Source organism: Physella acuta, unplaced genomic scaffold, assembly GCF_028476545.2.
Source record: "Physella acuta isolate Inbredline_101_S28 unplaced genomic scaffold, ASM2847654v3 ptg000257l, whole genome shotgun sequence".
Taxonomy (NCBI): Eukaryota; Metazoa; Mollusca; class Gastropoda; family Physidae; genus Physella; species Physella acuta.
In genome coordinates this window covers 265,241-281,743 of record NW_026731776.1, presented here as the reverse complement: position 1 = coordinate 281,743, position 16,503 = coordinate 265,241, and the positions used below count along the sequence as shown (strand labels likewise).

At 35.5% G+C, this 16,503-nt stretch overlaps 1 protein-coding gene across 6 annotated transcripts; it reads right to left on the bottom strand.

The window, feature by feature from the left end:
- Nucleotides 1-212: 212 nt before the first annotated feature.
- Nucleotides 213-15,656, bottom strand: LOC131938834 (uncharacterized). Of its 6 annotated transcripts, none has more exons than XM_059297045.1 (4): nucleotides 15,445-15,656; nucleotides 13,672-13,954; nucleotides 9,766-10,364; nucleotides 213-444 (listed from the first exon to the last, which is right to left on the bottom strand). In XM_059297045.1, the coding sequence occupies exons 2-4, from the start codon at nucleotides 13,768-13,770 to the stop codon at nucleotides 441-443; spliced, it is 702 nt and encodes a 233-aa protein (XP_059153028.1). In that variant the 5' UTR covers nucleotides 13,771-13,954; nucleotides 15,445-15,656; the 3' UTR covers nucleotides 213-440. The 6 variants fall into 6 exon arrangements, with proteins under 6 accessions (XP_059153028.1, XP_059153032.1, XP_059153034.1 ...); XM_059297049.1 differs by having other exon boundaries at nucleotides 13,672-13,908; XM_059297051.1 differs by having other exon boundaries at nucleotides 13,672-13,816.
- Between the last annotated feature and the right edge of the window lie 847 nt (nucleotides 15,657-16,503).

Below are 16,503 nucleotides of genomic sequence, written 5' to 3'. Positions count from 1 at the left end.
TTGTGTGCAATAAATGGTGGATCACATTCTTTGTTTTCTTTTAGTGTCGACGGGTTTTGGTGCACTAATAACACATTGTATTTATATATATATATATATATATATATATATATATATATATATATATATATATATATATATATATATATATATATATAGTAAACAGCCGACGTGAATAATTTGAAAAATATTAAAGCCATTAAATCAGTTCCAGTTCTATAAAGTCAATTTTAATAGATTTCTTTTTTCATCACAAGAATTATGAATGAAATAACTAGTCCAGTTAAATGTGAACATATTTTGAAACAATTTCACTCCCCCATTGCATTAGCAACCCCTCCCTGACTGTACCGTAAAGCCATCCGAAAAAGAAAATTCTCTACTTTGGACCACCAATATTTCTTGCTTGGTTGCTCCATAGACGGGCAGGCTGCTAGCACTCAGCTGAAAGGTAAAGGCAAAGGTTAATTTAACAAACCTAACACAACATAAACCTAACACAACATAAACCTAACACAAAATAAATCTAACACAACATGAAAATACTAACATAACATGAACACACTAACACAACATGAAAATACTAACATAACATGAAAACACTAACACAACATGAAAACACAAACACAACATGAAAATACAAACATAACATGAAAATACTAACACAACATGAAAACACAAACACAACATGAAAATACTAACATAACATGAAAATACTAACACAACATGAAAATACAAACATAACATGAAAGTACTAACACAACATGAAAACACAAACACAACATAAAAATACTAACACAACATGAAAACACAAACACAACATGAAAACACAAACACAACATGAAAATACTAACACAACATGAAAACACAACATGAAAATACTAGCATAACATAAACATACTAACACAACATGAAAACACTAACACAACATGAAAACACTAACACAACATGAAAATACTAAAATCACATGAAAATACTAACATAACATGAAAACACAAACACAACATGATAACACTAACACAACATGAAAACACAAACACAACATGATAACACTAACATAACATGAAAACACTAACACAACAGGAAAATACTAACACAACATGAAAATACTAAAATAACATAAAATATTATAGTACACATCGGGCCTAGATTCAATTACCAACACAACATTAAAACTAAAAACAATTTAGTCTAAATCTAAAAAAAATTAATTTACAATGAGGACTAAACTAAAATCAATTTAGTCTACTATGAAAGCAAAAATAAAACAAAAAACATATGTAAGGGGATTTGGCATCCAATATGTGCAGACATGTATGGAAGGGGATTTGACATCCAATATGAATAGACATGTATGGAAGTAGATTTGACATCCAATATGTGCAGACATGTATGTTGGGGGATTTGACATCTAATATGTGCAGACATATGTATGGAAGGGGATTTGACATCCAATATGAATAGACATGTATGGAAGGAGATTTGACATCCAATATGTGCAGACATATGTATGTTGGGGGATTTGACATCTAATATGTGCAGACATATGTATGGAAGAAGATTTGACATCCAATATGTGCAGACATATGTATGTATGTTGGGGGATTTGACATCTAATATGTGCAGACATATGTATGGAAGGGGATTTGACATCCAATATGAATAGACATGTATGGAAGGAGATTTGACATCCAATATGTGCAGACATATGTATGGAAGGAGATTTGACATCCAATATGTGCAGACATATGTATGGAAGGAGATTTGACATCCAATATGTGAAGACTCCTCGTGGAGTATAGGAGGTCCTATACTCCACTAGGAGTAAAGAAGTCAGTAAGTCATATGCTGGCATGGAAGGGATTTGACATACGTGAAGTCGTGTGTATGGTGGTGCTATGACATCCTGTATGTGAAATTACATTGCCATATAAAGAAATGGCAGTTTACAAAAAACACTAGCCATCGGTACCCGTAACACGGGCTATTCTGGTGAATTTTAGCTCTCTGCTCTTTACATACATATAGGCTGATAGGCTGCCCAGTTTTTTCTTATAAATATTTAACTCCGGGGAGTGGCACTTAAAACTTTCCGGTGAAGGGAGGGGGGGGGTAGCGGATACTGGTTTTTCTATATTTATGTTTAGATCTATATATTTTAATTAAATAGTTCATTTCTTCATTGGTAACCATCAATTATAGAAAATATTAAACTTGTTTGAGAAATATATTTTATATTTATTTTATAAAAAATGTACTGGTCAAAACGCAATGTGCTTTACTACACGTTGAACGATATTACTGGCAAAGCAAAGAAATAACTAAATAGCTAAACAAATCGACACATTTAAAATAGAAACTTAAAATTAAGAGATTTAAGTGATGTCGTTAAAAACCCGAGTTTTCAATGGTAGTTATGTTGTTTTTGTCTTTTAAAAACACCTATTACGGCTGAGCATGGGTCTGACCACACAATCGCTTCATATGCTGAGAAGACAGAAACAGGTGAACACTACTTCACCTGCCACGTGTACCGCCAAGTCCCGATAGGCAACTTTATCATTCACATCAAAAAAAAATATTTAAGATTAACGTAGTGTGTCTCGAACTCGTACCACCTGCATGGTAACTATTACACTGTCATCTCAGCTATTTAGGCACGAGAGCGTAAATGGTGAATAAATGGGATATTTAGGAAACCTAAGTTACGCGAATACGCCCTATTATTTCAAATGAAATTAGTCAATTCCATAGCTAAGCAAACAAAGATTTATATAAAATAATCAAGGCCTGAAATAGTTTAGTATAGAAACTCATTATCGGCGTACGTCTTGATAAGTAGATCTAAATCAAATTTGAATGAAATAGTTCATTTCTTTATATTTGAAATTGGAAGATGACGCCATTAGTTTTGTGTATTTTCCTTCGTGTGACGTCATTATTTCTTACGTTCTTGTCACGACAATAAATGCTTTAGTTAGAAATCTGATTTACATTCGAATATGCCTTACTTTTATTTTCCTTCTTTGAATAAAATCTAGTTTATATACTTATACCGTCCACCATATTATTTTCAACAATAGTCCGTATTTTTAAGTTCTCCATTTATCGCTGAACAGGCTGACGACGTTGCCAAAAATATTGCGGACAGAGAGAGAGAGAGAAGTGAGCACATGGGCTTTTATATATTAGGATAAACTTAAAAAATGTATAGGTTGTTAAAATGTGTTAGATATTTTATGAGCGAACAATGCTGTTATTTTTTTTTTTAAACTAGTTTTTTTATTTAATTTATTTTTATTTTCAGTGAATTTTAAAAGTTTATGATAAAGTCGTTTTTATTATCTGTTTACTTTCTACTTGTTAGTGATTCCTTCTTAATTGTCCACATACGACTAATATATAGTTGCTTTAGCTTGCGATCTTTTAAAGTCCATTATCTCCCCCTTCTTAGTTTGTGGTCGACTCTCCCACAAGAAACTGACCAACCGTGACCCACACTTCACTGTCGTCGGCCATCTGACCGAGCGATCGCTAGATTTTTTTCTTGTTACCTTTTTATTTTATTTCTGAGTCATTTAATATTTTACTTGAATTATACGGACTCACCTAATGTCTAATAAGATTTAAAAATAGATATGCTTGCATTGTCATCGGAAAATAATGTTTCCGGACAGCTTGAACGAAATCACAGGTTATTGTGTATAGAAATCATATATTTTTACTTTCTATTATACAAATTATAGAGGAAGTGTTACAATTTTGCAAAAAAATCGAAATCGAGATTTGTCAAAATCTCGACGTTTCGGAAATACAAAATGTAGCAATTTTGTCTGTATGTCTGTCTGTGAACAGTACACGATGACTTAAGTATTATTTCAATTTTGTTAAGTATATTTAATATATAAGTAGATCTATTTCTCAAATGTGTAGTTCTCTATCTATAACTCAAGTACCGTTAAGTAAGGGGGACAAAATTTCATTTATAAATATTAAATAGAATACGCATGTATCTATCAAACAATGTCCAATAGATTTGAAAAGCTGGTTCCAAATTTTTGTTGCTAAAAAGCATATTTTTCCACCAAAATTGAATAGTTTATAACATTTGTGTAATAAGTACAAAATAACTTCCGTTTTCATTAAGCTTAGAAAGAGGAGTCAAAGAAATAATTAGGCCTACTTGTAATATAATAGTAATTTAACAAACACTTTTATTTTTAATTTGGATTAGTAGAGTGGGTGTGTTGTGGAGATTAGGGATGTCATATTATATTATTTGATTTTAAATACAATACTACTCTTTACACCATAGATCAATACTGTGTATTTTTATCACGGAAAACAATTGTTCTGACTTTTATTGTTTTACTCTCCTTGGCCATTCCGGTTGACTTCAATGAGAGGTTGTGGGCAGTTTTTGAAAATATTTGAATTGATAAAATAAATCTAAACGGCTTTTAAACGACTTATATTCGATAAAAATGATTGTAATCGATGGTTCCCACATGGTTGCTAAACCGAAAAGACTCGAGTTCGAACCCTCGGGCAGATGAGACTCGTTAGCTGGGGACAGCCACTCTTCTAGCAGAGACAACTCCAAAATCAAACTGCTGCTGCCTTGTAGTTTGTTCTTGGTTGGACAAAGGCTATGGAAGCAAATCCAAAAAAAAAGAAAAGCAGGCTGAAATCGGAGTCAATGGCCTCAATGGCGCAAAACCAGTTGACACGTAATCCTTAATTGTGATGGAAGCATGGTCGAGTCGGCAAAGCTCATGGTTGATAAATTCGAAAAAAAAGTGTTGAGTTCAACCCTCTGGCAGATAAGGCTCGATCCCTCCCAACACTAAAAATTAAGAACGAAGAAGAAGAAGAAGATGGTTCCCAAACGGCTTTAATTTTTACAAGTCTAACTATAATTTTATCGTTTGCCATATTTAAAAATATTTTTCAAATATTTATATGCTTACATAGACTTTTCATGCCTATTAACGGAAGTGGTACTCTAATATCGTGGAAATACGATAACTTGAAAACAGTTTCATTTAGGTAAACGAAATTTCAGATACAAGTATTAAATTTAATAAACGTTTCCCTTTCAAACATGACGGTCTATGGGGTAAATGAAGTAGAGTTCACTTGTTTCTGTGACCTCTGCATATGAAGAAATATTTTTAATTAATTAATTCAATTTAATACTTGTTTTATTTTCAATTTTTCAGTGACTTCCGATCTATGGAAGTTGTACTTTAGTTGTGGTATCTAAAATATCGATAATACAAGTACCATTTCAGGTAGATGGACGAAATTTCATACAAAGGTTAAAGATCTTATTCACTGGTTTCTTTCAAATTTGGAGAGATTTCCGGTGACAGGAAGTATTCAATAACGGTAACAACAGTAGCCATGGAGGCCTTTTTTTTCACAGTGGCCGTTTAAAAAAAAAAACCCGTAATAACAGCATTGTGATAAAAAGCAAAGGAGTAGTAAACACATAGCAGTAACATAGCATTCAAAGATTTGGAATAAAGAAATAATATTACATAGCTATAGTACAAAATGAGGTAGAATGATAATATAATAGATGAATGGGAAATGTAGCAAAGAGTCAGTTAAGGAGGTCATTAAATAGTTGTTGTTTTGGTTTAGTTTAGAATATATTTTCAGATATTATAGATAGTTTTATTTTAATACTGAGATTGTTCCACAAATTACAACCAGAGTAGTCGAGGCTAGGCTTTTGGAAAAAAACGTTGTATACGGGATAGGTAAGCTAAGACGACGATTTAATTTTGTGTTTAAAATAAACCGGGAGTGATCTCCCCTAAACTTTCTCGAATATTCTTATCTATATATATAATTCTCTTCTGGGAGCCGTTAGAAAACAAGCTGCAAGCGCGCCTTTGCAGTCCCCTCTCTTCCTCTCTATCGCTCCCCCCCACCCCCCCACCCCCCCCCCCCCACCACCACCCCTACATGGCCTGGTGAGTTGTAGTTCACTCTAAATGTTTACATTTTACAATCATAGAGCCGGGTTTGGTGACGGCTATTAGGGGCAGATAATTTAGTTTGAAACGATTTTAAAATTAGAGGAGGTAACTAAGAGGAGGCTGCTTTCACGGGGGGGGGGGGTAGTGTTTTAAAGCACGTATTTTCAGTGGTAGCATTGGTACTGTCGAATTCACAAATTATGAATTACTGAAAAGTAGAACAAAAAACAACTAAATAGCGGCGTATGATATGCCGCGGGTCGGCTCGTATAAAATAACAGGGGATGGGAACTCGGGCTATAGACATGATTTTTAATCCATTTTAACACGTTTTTATTAACTCAGCTTCGCGTGTGTTTGTTGTTAAAATTGACATCGAAAATTAGCCCACTTCTGATTGCTCAATAGATCTGAAATTTGGCATGTAGGCTACTTTTGCCTAACAATTTCAGATGCAATCATAAAAACTAGCAATTAGAGACCGTAATTAGCTTAATTTAATTACGCCCCAAGGACCATAAAATTGAGGACATGATTTCTAAAGATACCGACAAGACTGGAGGCCTATTGACACAGTTACTTCGGCCCCAATCGATGTGAGCGCGCTGGCCGTGATCGTATAGTGGTTAGTACTTCGCGTTGTGGCCGCGACAACCCAGGTTCGAATCCTGGTCGCTCAAGATTTTTTTAGTCCGTGTATTTATAAACACTTAGTCAAGTCATACTTAATCAAGTCATTAGATATAGTAGAAAATAAACTATATAAAAAACTTTTTTAAAAACCACGTTTTTCATGTGTAGCAACGGACTAAAAAGGAGAAAATAAAATACTTAAAAAAAACTTTTTAAAAAACCACGTTTTTCTTGTGGACTAAAAAGTAGAAAATAAATTTTCATACATTTGATGACAAAAAACGTGGGTCGGGCAGATGGGTCGGGAAATTTGATGGTGAACGTACCCACGTTTTTTAAATACTTAAAGTTTTAAAAATAGAATAAAATCTCGTAGAAAAAAGATTGCACACCAAGTGAACGCCAAATAAAAAAGTGCATAATAGCGCGCAATATTATTAGTACTTTAAAGATTTACATTAGTTTTTTGAGAAATCGGAAGTAGCGTAAATTAGTACTTCCGGGCAACGGAAATTACTCAAAATTTGACAGAAGGTAGAGAATTAGATCTTATACTTACATGTGAAATTTCATTTATCTATCTGACAATAGTACTCAAGTTATAGGCTTTTGAAAAATTCAAAGTAGAAAAAGTACCACTTCCGGTTATCGGAAATCGCTCAAAAGTTGATACGGTTCTACGATTTTGATAAAATACTTATATATGAAATTTCATCAACCTAGCTGTAACGGTACTCAAGTTATCGTGTTTACACACGGACAGACACACACACACAGAGACATACGGACAGAATTGCAAAGCCCAGTTTTTCAGACTGGATTACGCATAAAAACCTCTTAATTTTGATAAATCTAGATTGATAATTTTTGCCCGATTAAAATAAGTCCTCTATACTTCGGATGTGATGAAGGACTGAGGTGTAATACGGTGAAAATTGTTAAAATTTCAATTGATTTTTGTGCACGATTACAATACTTTCTCTATACTTCGTATATACGAGAAAGTAAAAATAGGTTTGATAAGAAGTAGAATTTAACGTTATTTCCCTTTTATCAAAAATAATATGAACGTATTTTTATTACAAACTTTTATTTAACTTACTGTCTATGTCTATCTGTCGTCAGTCTAGATCGGAACAGCCGAGCGAAATTTCAGGCACTTCTAACTGACAGATTCGGTTTTAAGTTGGCACGTGGGTCAAAACATGAAGACAATGCGATCTGACATTAAATTTGACTTAATTGTGTCTAATTAATTTTTTATGAATTTAATAAAATTCTGTACAAATTAGTAGGCAGTCGTATCCAACTATTCCGCACTATTATAAGCGTGGGTCTATTCCTAAATATTTGTAGAGGTATCCAATAGATAATAAAGTGACCCACGCTTTTCTTTATAGATTTTAAATAGTAGTGTTTAATTTATTTTCTACTTTTTAGTGCATTATTACATAAAAGCTTGTTATTAAAACGTTTTTTATGATTTTTTTTTAGGCCTAGGGTTCTTTATTGGCGGAGTGTTGCTAGAAAAATCTGAAAGGGGAAAGCAGATTTTATTGTTTGGAAAAGTAAAACAGATATTATTGTTTAGAAGGGTAATGCAGATATTATTGATAGCAAGTAGACAAAACTGCCAACAATAAAGTTTTTTTAGCCGCCGATACCCCCACCCGCCCCCTCCACCCTCAGCCCCCTGTTTTACTGGTCAAATGAGTTGAACAGATATCGCCATAGTGTCTGACTTATGATACCATGCATGACAATATATTTAAAATTATGTGGGGGGGGGGCAGGGGGGGGGACATATGTTCCCGGACGCCAAAATGGGTTGGAAAAAGTAATCGAAAGTTTGAGGAGGGTGGAAATCAAAAGTTTGTGGGGGGTGCAAATCGAAAGCTTTAGGGGGGGGGGTGCAAATCAAAAGATTGAGGGGGGATGCAAATCAAAAGTTTGAGGGGGGTGCAAATCGAAAGTTTGAGGGGAGGGGGTGCAAATCGAAAGCTTGTCCCCGGGCACCGGGAAGGGTCTCTACGCCTCTGCGCATACTTACAAGATCTCAGTGTGCTGATCACAGGGAGACTGTTTATGTATTTTTGGAACCTCTGATTTGTTTTACAAAAGTGCATTTTATTTATTGGTGTAACCTGGTCCTTCTAGGTGCGGAATACGGTAAAGATACTTACAATTGATTTCGTAGCTTACCTTCCACGTATTAAGCTTCAGCTCTCTACACTGTCACACGATGGATGGGGAGAATGTTAAAACGCGGATTTTTATAAAATAGACAAAAAATATAATAGTAAGGGATGGAGCTTAAAACTAGTTTGGCGCCCCCACAGGTCGACTTCAGGTGCGGCTATCCCGCCCACCCACCATCACCATTTCCAAATACACATTCATTTGAAAAAGGGTTGTTGTTTTTTTTTTCTCAAATTCATATTTACTAGTAGAGTTACGATTTTTTTTTAAACACATTTAGAGGAAAAGTTATTTCTTTATTTCAATTACGCGTTCAAAAAGTCAGATTATTCCGAATTGTCTCTTATTGGAAAAAAATAGGTTATAGTGAAAAATAAATGTATCCTAAATTACCATTCTTGGGAAAATTTAAAGAGAAGATAAGATTGTCTTCATAGTTTGTTCGATTTCCCAGTTAAATAGTTTAAAAAAGAATTGTTCTATTTGACAAGCTAAAAAAGATTTGGTCTTTTGCCTAGTTTAAAAAGATTTGGTCTGCTTGGCTAGTTTAAAAATTATTTGATCTGTTTGCTTAGTTTAAAAATATGTGATCTCATTGCCTAGTTTAAAAAAAAATTGGTCTGTTTGCCTAGTTTAAAAATATATGGTCATTTAGCCTAGTTTAAAAAGATTTGGTCTGCTTGGCTAGTTTAAAAATTATTTGATCTGTTTGCTTAGTTTAAAAATATTTGATCTCATTGCCTAGTTTAAAAAAAAAGTTGGTCTGTTTGCCTAGTTTTTAAAAAGTTGGTCTGTTTGCCTAGTTTTTAAAAAGTTGGTCTGTTTGCCTAGTTTTTAAAAAGTTGGTCTGTTTGCCTAGTTTAAAAAGCTATTGTTTCCCGGAACAGATCCGGCCTAAATGTCGCCGAGTCAGACAGAGACGAGACAAGACGATGGTATTTACCTTTGCACTAACTGGTTCATATCATCCTCATAGCCGCCAGACCAGAAGCGTTTCTCTAACTGGCCACTGACGTCGTTGACTGGTGGTGGTAGGAAAGGGTTAGGGTTCGAATCTCGGACTGGACTGTTGACGGGAAGAAGGAGAATCCTCTTCCCCATATTCTGGCAGCCACCGTAGCCGTTACAGAAGAGTTTTTTAAATCTTGTCGGCAACTCCGCGTCCGACCCGTCTCTCCATGTGACGTCATCGCCCAGTTCTGAAGGGATTTCGCTAATCCTCTTGCCGCCGTTGTTACAACCGTAAGAGTTACAAAATGGACGTTTGCTGACTTTCGGGTGCTGTAACCGCTTTCTTACTTCTGCTGCATTCTTTTGGCGCCTTCTGCCCCTAAATCGACCGCCACAACCTGAGAATCCGTTGCAAAAAACTCGCTTGTCTTCCCGTAGAGCGCCGCTGTCTTGTAGACTGCCGTCTGCATCGGAGAGGAATTTGCCCTGGAGAATGGCCTCAAGGCGGTGCTGGCTGGCCTGGGGTAGGTCATCGAGTCTGGCCGGGTGGCTGGTCCGTTGTTTCACGTCCTCGTCTGTGGTCAGGTGCAGCTGAAAGGTTAAGTCAAATAACTGTCAGTGGACACGGGCAGCTAAATGTTTAAATTAAAATAACCGTCAATAGACAGGGGCAGCTAAAAGTTTAAATACTGTCACTGGACAAGTGCAGCTGAAAGGTTAAATCAAATAACTGTCAGTGGACAGGGGCAGCTAAAATTATAAATAACTGTCAATAGACAGGGGCAGCTAAATGTTGAAATAACTGTCAATGGATATGGGCAGCTAAAGGTTTAAATCCAATAACTGTCAGTTGCTAAAGCTTAGCAAAAAAAGGTCTGTCTTTAAAAAAAAATATTGAAATCGTATATACAAGCTTATAAGCTTGACTCCCGCAGTAAGAAAACAGCGTCAGATTTCAGCTTAAGCTCATCACAAACATTTGTTGCTAATGTCATGAATCGATGTAGCCTACTACATATATAAAGCAGTTTCCTACTCTTTTTTTCTGGCACTGGTACCGGTTGCTGGACCTGAAGCCTCGGCAGGGGTCCCGTGAATAGAGTACACTGAAATATGCCGAGCGGCCTCTAAGTCCTAGAGTAGGGCGGGGGTGGGGTGGTGACCGTGAGTGTCCACCGCATAATAAAATTTACCCAAAAACTGACCGCGAGTGACCAACACATCAAATATATCCAAAACTGACCGCGACTGACCAACATATCAAATCTATCCAAAACTGACCGCGACTGACCAACACATCAAATCTATCCAAAACTGACCGCGAGTGACCGCCGCATTATCAAATCTATCCAAAACTGACCGCGACTGACCAAAACATTATCAAATCTATCCAAAACTGACCGCGAGTGACCGCAGCATTATCAAATCTTTCAAAAACTGACCGCGACTGACCAACACATCAAATCTATCCAAAACTGACCGCTAGTGACTACCGCCTCTGAGAAGCCTATATAAATTTAAAAAGTTACCCACAACATCCAGTACAATTTGAGGAGGTCGAAGACTGAAGCCAAGCAATACTCTAAAAAAAACAATGTCGCATTTGTGTCGATAAATTCCGTGTTACAAGGTAACATTTTTAAAAGCTTGCACCAAAATAATTTGTTCGGCTGTGTTGTATTACTCTGGACTGTGAGATTACAACAATGTCCATTCAACAATCTATTTAACGCTTCTGTAGGTCTAAGACCAGTATTTAATCAATTTGTTTCAATCTGTTAGATGTACTATAAAAAGCTTTCAAGATCGGTGAATATTGTATAATTTTTCCACCAATTAATTCAGTTTGTCTAACAAGACCTACAGATAGACTTATCCAGCCTAAAGATGGAACAATTATTTATCTACGGGTTTATTTTCTTACTATTTTTGTATTCTACATAATATAACCTGTCAGTATTTTTTCATTGAAAATCGGTTTCAAAAAATTAATTAATTAAGGATCACGGGGGTAGGTCAGATAGAGTTTATCTGATTCCGTGACCTTGACATCCGGGGGTAAAGTGGGATATGCTAGCTTACCCAGTCGCCTTTGCTTACCTTAAGTTATGTACCCACCTGGGCTGGGTGAACACGCCCCCCCCCCCATTCACACATTCTTAATGTCTTAGCGAGTCGTGTAGTGTAGTGGGGACAGTGGCAGCAGGGACCTTAGGCCAACTTAGCATGTTTATCATAAATTTGAAATATTTAAAAATAGATTTATACTCATTTAATTGTATTGTTTATTTATTTAACGCTTTATTTGTTTGTAACGAGCAGAAACAGTGCAATATATCAAACACATGCACGTTTTACCATTAGAAGCTTTGATTTAACTAATTTGATTCATTCGTCATGGTTAAATTAGCGCGCAAGTTTTTAACGATGCGATTTTCAATTCATTATAGCAAAACCTAAGAACCACAGAAAATGTAGTATATGCAGTAAATAGGAGCAATAAAATGATTATACTTAGATATAATAATGCATTATTATTTAAATAATTTTTAATGAAAGTGTAAATTGCTCATAAAATTGTATTAATGAAATTGAGTTGTATATAAATATTACTTTTATTAATGTTAGCAGTATTTAAAAAACCGGAGCACTTATATATATGAGTTGAATAGAGTGTGTTGGCTTTTTATAGTGAGATAGGCCTACAATATTTTCAATTTTTTCCTATACACAATAGAGCACATCAGTACTCAGACACGGTCACCAAACGCAAGAATTAAAATTTATTACCAACTGAACTCCATTTCAAAACGTGTATGTGCGACCCACGCAGATATTTATTGTATGCGCGACCCACGCCTGAATGTATTGTTATAGTTGCATTATTATGTTTAAAGATCATCATTTTTACATAAAAGCTTGTTGTTAAAACGTTTTTTGTGAATTTTTTACAAGCTTTTATTACAAGCTTTTATTTAACTCAATGTCTCTGTCTAGATCGAAACGCCCGAGCGAAATTTCAGGCACTTCTAACTAACAAATTCGTCTCAAAGTTGGCACGTGGGTCAAGAAATGAAGGAAAAGCAATCTTACATTCAATTTGACTTAACTGTTTTTTTTTAATTAATTAAATTAATTATTATTTTTATGAATTAATTAAAATTTTGTCTAAATTAGTAGGCAGTCATACCCAACTATATACACGCGTTATCAAGTGTATTAGGTGCGCAATGGTTTTTAGCCATAAACTCATTGTAAATTTTTAAAATGTAAAATACTGAAAAAAATCATTAAAAAGTTTTAATAACAAGCTTTTATGTAATAATGCACTAAAAAGTAGAAAATAAATAAATGTCTAAAATATATAATAATACACTACTATTTAAATAACTATAAAGAAAAGCGTGGGTCGCTTCCTAAATTAGTAAAAGTATCCAGTGGATAAATGCTTTTCTTTATAGTTATATAAATAGTAGTGTATTATTACATATTTTAAGAAATTTATTTATTTTAGTGCATTTCTACATAAAAGCTAGTTATTAAAACGTTTTTTTATAAATTATTTTTATATTTGTGACGCATATGTAGAAACGTTTTTATATGTACTTTTTTATCTTACCACCAAACAGAGTTCTATTAATATGCCATTTCTGTATTTACTGTGTGTAAAAACCCGTTTATTTGACGATTCATACGAAAGGCATTGTGAAAATATTAAAGCATTTTAATCAAGTATGCGACATTCATTAGTGGCAGGTATGTGACTTGGTCAAACTAAGCCTAGTCCACAATTGCACCACAAGTATTCTAAATTAACTAAAGTATCTACATACATATATGTATAAAAAAATTCGTGTAAACTAAGACATACATAAATTTCGTGTAAACTAGGACTTACAGTATTGAAGAACTCGCCCGGCTCCTGTGTGAGGACTATTGGTAGCAAGATGTTGAGGGACCACATGAGAAACACGGATGTACAATAGGCTGGAGACATTTTACAAAGGTTCTACAAGAGTTGGTGGCTGACAGTCTTAGTGTGCCTGACAAACGTTCTACAAGAGTTGGTGGCTGACAGTCTTAGTGTGCCTGACAAACGTTCTACAAGAGTTGGTGGCTGACAGTCTTAGTGTGCCTGACAAACGTTCTACAAGAGTTGGTGGCTGGCAGTCTTAATGTGCCTGGATGAGAAAAATAGGAGCGTCACCAAACAGAATCCATTTCAGACATCAACAAAAAAACATGGCACATATATATTTACATACAGTTTTGAATTATTGCTTCTTTAGTTTATAAAGTGTAGAATGTGTGACGTTCAGCGGGCCATCTCATGTAGCGGGTAGCAAGCATATGTGGCCGAGTCCCCGTTAACTATGGCGGTTTCTTGTCTGAGACGCATTAGAAAACAAGTCTATATTTAACTTAATGCAGCTGCTTAGAGAAACGTTATCCTTAGTAATCTTTCCAATTGTGTGGGGGAATGGAATCAATTCGAAAAACATTTCTTCCTGAGATGGGCGAGAAAATGTCAGCACTAATTGGCAAATGCACATCTACATCGTTATAAATACAAATATTTCACACAACAAACAGAATCTTAGTTTAAAAACGATCCGACTAACTTTTACCATTGTAAAAAACATACCAAAGCTATTTGCAACCATAAACGTAAACAGTTTTTACAGCGCGAAATATACGTCTTTTGTGTAAAGTTCTTTCCACATTATACAAACACACACACTCACGCATATATATATATATATATGTATGTATATATATATATATATATATATATATATATATATATATATATATATATATATATATATATATATATATATATATATAATTGAAATATTCTTCCCTAATGTATGTCCTGATGAAACTCTACAAAGTACTCAGCTTACGTGTGAAGCACAGTTTAGCACCCGGAGCTTGATGCTAGCGGCCAGACTCGTATGGTGAAACTAGAAGGAAGTGACGTCAAAAAGCGCTCCTCTACCTACGTCAATTGATTTTTTTATCTGCGCAGCGTCGTGTATTGTTGGACAATAAGAAAATGTTTTAGCGCTGATAATTAGAAAATTACCGGTAATTAAAATTGAAAATTTACCTAAGCGGAGGTGAGAAATGTTCCAGGTGAACTTTAGGCCTGCTCCAGCGGCCGGTTATTTATGGAAATCACGTGATATTTTGCGCAATAACTGAAACAGGGTTTTTAAAAACTTGTCTAAAAGTTGTTTTCATTGTCATGGCACGCGCAAACCACGCGGTGCTGTCGTCGGATTGGACAAACGGTGTTGGCGTTGTTGTGTTATCTGTTCCTAAAGGTTACGAGGATCGCTCCCTGCTCCACTAGTTAATATTTTAGCACCTTCGCCCCAACTCGCTCGTCCAATCGCCATCTTTCTCTTCTAATCTCCGCGGAGCAGTTTTTGTACGGAGCGGCAAACAGCTAGGAAAACTATTCAAACGCTTTGTTAATTATAACTTGTCCAAACGGGCCACTATTTAGCCAACATCAAGTTTGCTTAGTTTGGCTGAACTCATAAAAACGTATCTATTTATAAACTGAGTATCTAGCGTGTGGTACATATAATGCAGGGGTATTGACGTTCGGGGCTGTACTGATATCACTAAGAGAATAAAGCGAAATAGAATGTACAGTTACCGTTCTTGATGGGTTATCTCCCTGTATGCTTGACTTGGTCTTTACAAGTTTGAAAGTCGCGTGGTGAGGTAGATTTTTTTGTTCATCACTGACTTCACATCATTCTTAACTCCATTCGTTTGTTGTCAACTAAAAATTCCTAAAAAAAACCGAAGAAATCCTTCTGGTGGCCGCTGTTCCCTCGCCGTCTCTTGGACAGGCCCTATTTATGCTGGCTCTCTATGGAGCCCCCCCCCCATGCTGACAGCCACACCCATGCGGCGAGCATGGTACCATCCACTCAAAGGCCTCCCCTCTATAGATAGACTCGGCCAGCTGTACATCCGGGCATCCTCACCAGTCACAGTTGTGGGGAACGTTCCAGATGTTTGATCAGTTGTGTGCAACTGGTTGGTGAGCTGTGCTCATTTGATTTTCAGGACTAATTCGTACTCAGCATATCATTTGTATTGACATAACTTGTACCGGCTAAACTTTTACCCAATAAAACGTGTACCCAACACTAAATTATACCCTTCATAAAACCTGTACCCAACAAAACTTGTACCCAACACAACTTGTACCCAACAAAACTTGTACCCAACAAAATTTGTACCCAATAAAACTTGTACCCAATAAAACTTGTACCCAACACAACTTGTACCCAATAAAACTTGTACCCAATAAAACTTGTACCCAATAAAACTCGTACCCAACAAAACATGTACCCAATAAAACTTGTACCCAATAAAACTTGTACCCAATAAAACTTGTACCCAACAAAACTTGTACCCAACAAAATGTGTACCCAATAAAACTTGTACCCAACAAAACATGTACCCAACAAAACTTGTACCCAACAAAATGTGTACCCAATAAAACATGTACCCAACAAAACTTGTACCCAACAAAATTTGTACCCAACACAAAACGTTTACCCGACAAAACTTGTACCCAACAAAATGTGTACCCAACAAATCTTGTACCCAACAAAATTTGTACCCAACACAAAACGTTTACCCGACAAAACTTGTACCCAACACAAAACGTGTACCCAACAAAACTCGTACCCAACAAAAC

Excerpts from the sequence above, each read along its gene's own strand:
- LOC131938834 (XM_059297045.1), bottom strand. The coding sequence starts at position 13,770 with ATGTCTCCAGCCTATTGTACATCCGTGTTTCTCATGTGGTCCCTCAAC. Across the intron at positions 10,365-13,671 it reads CGGGCGAGTTCTTCAATACT|CTGCACCTGACCACAGACGA; the intron begins GTAAGTCCTAGT and ends TTAACCTTTCAG.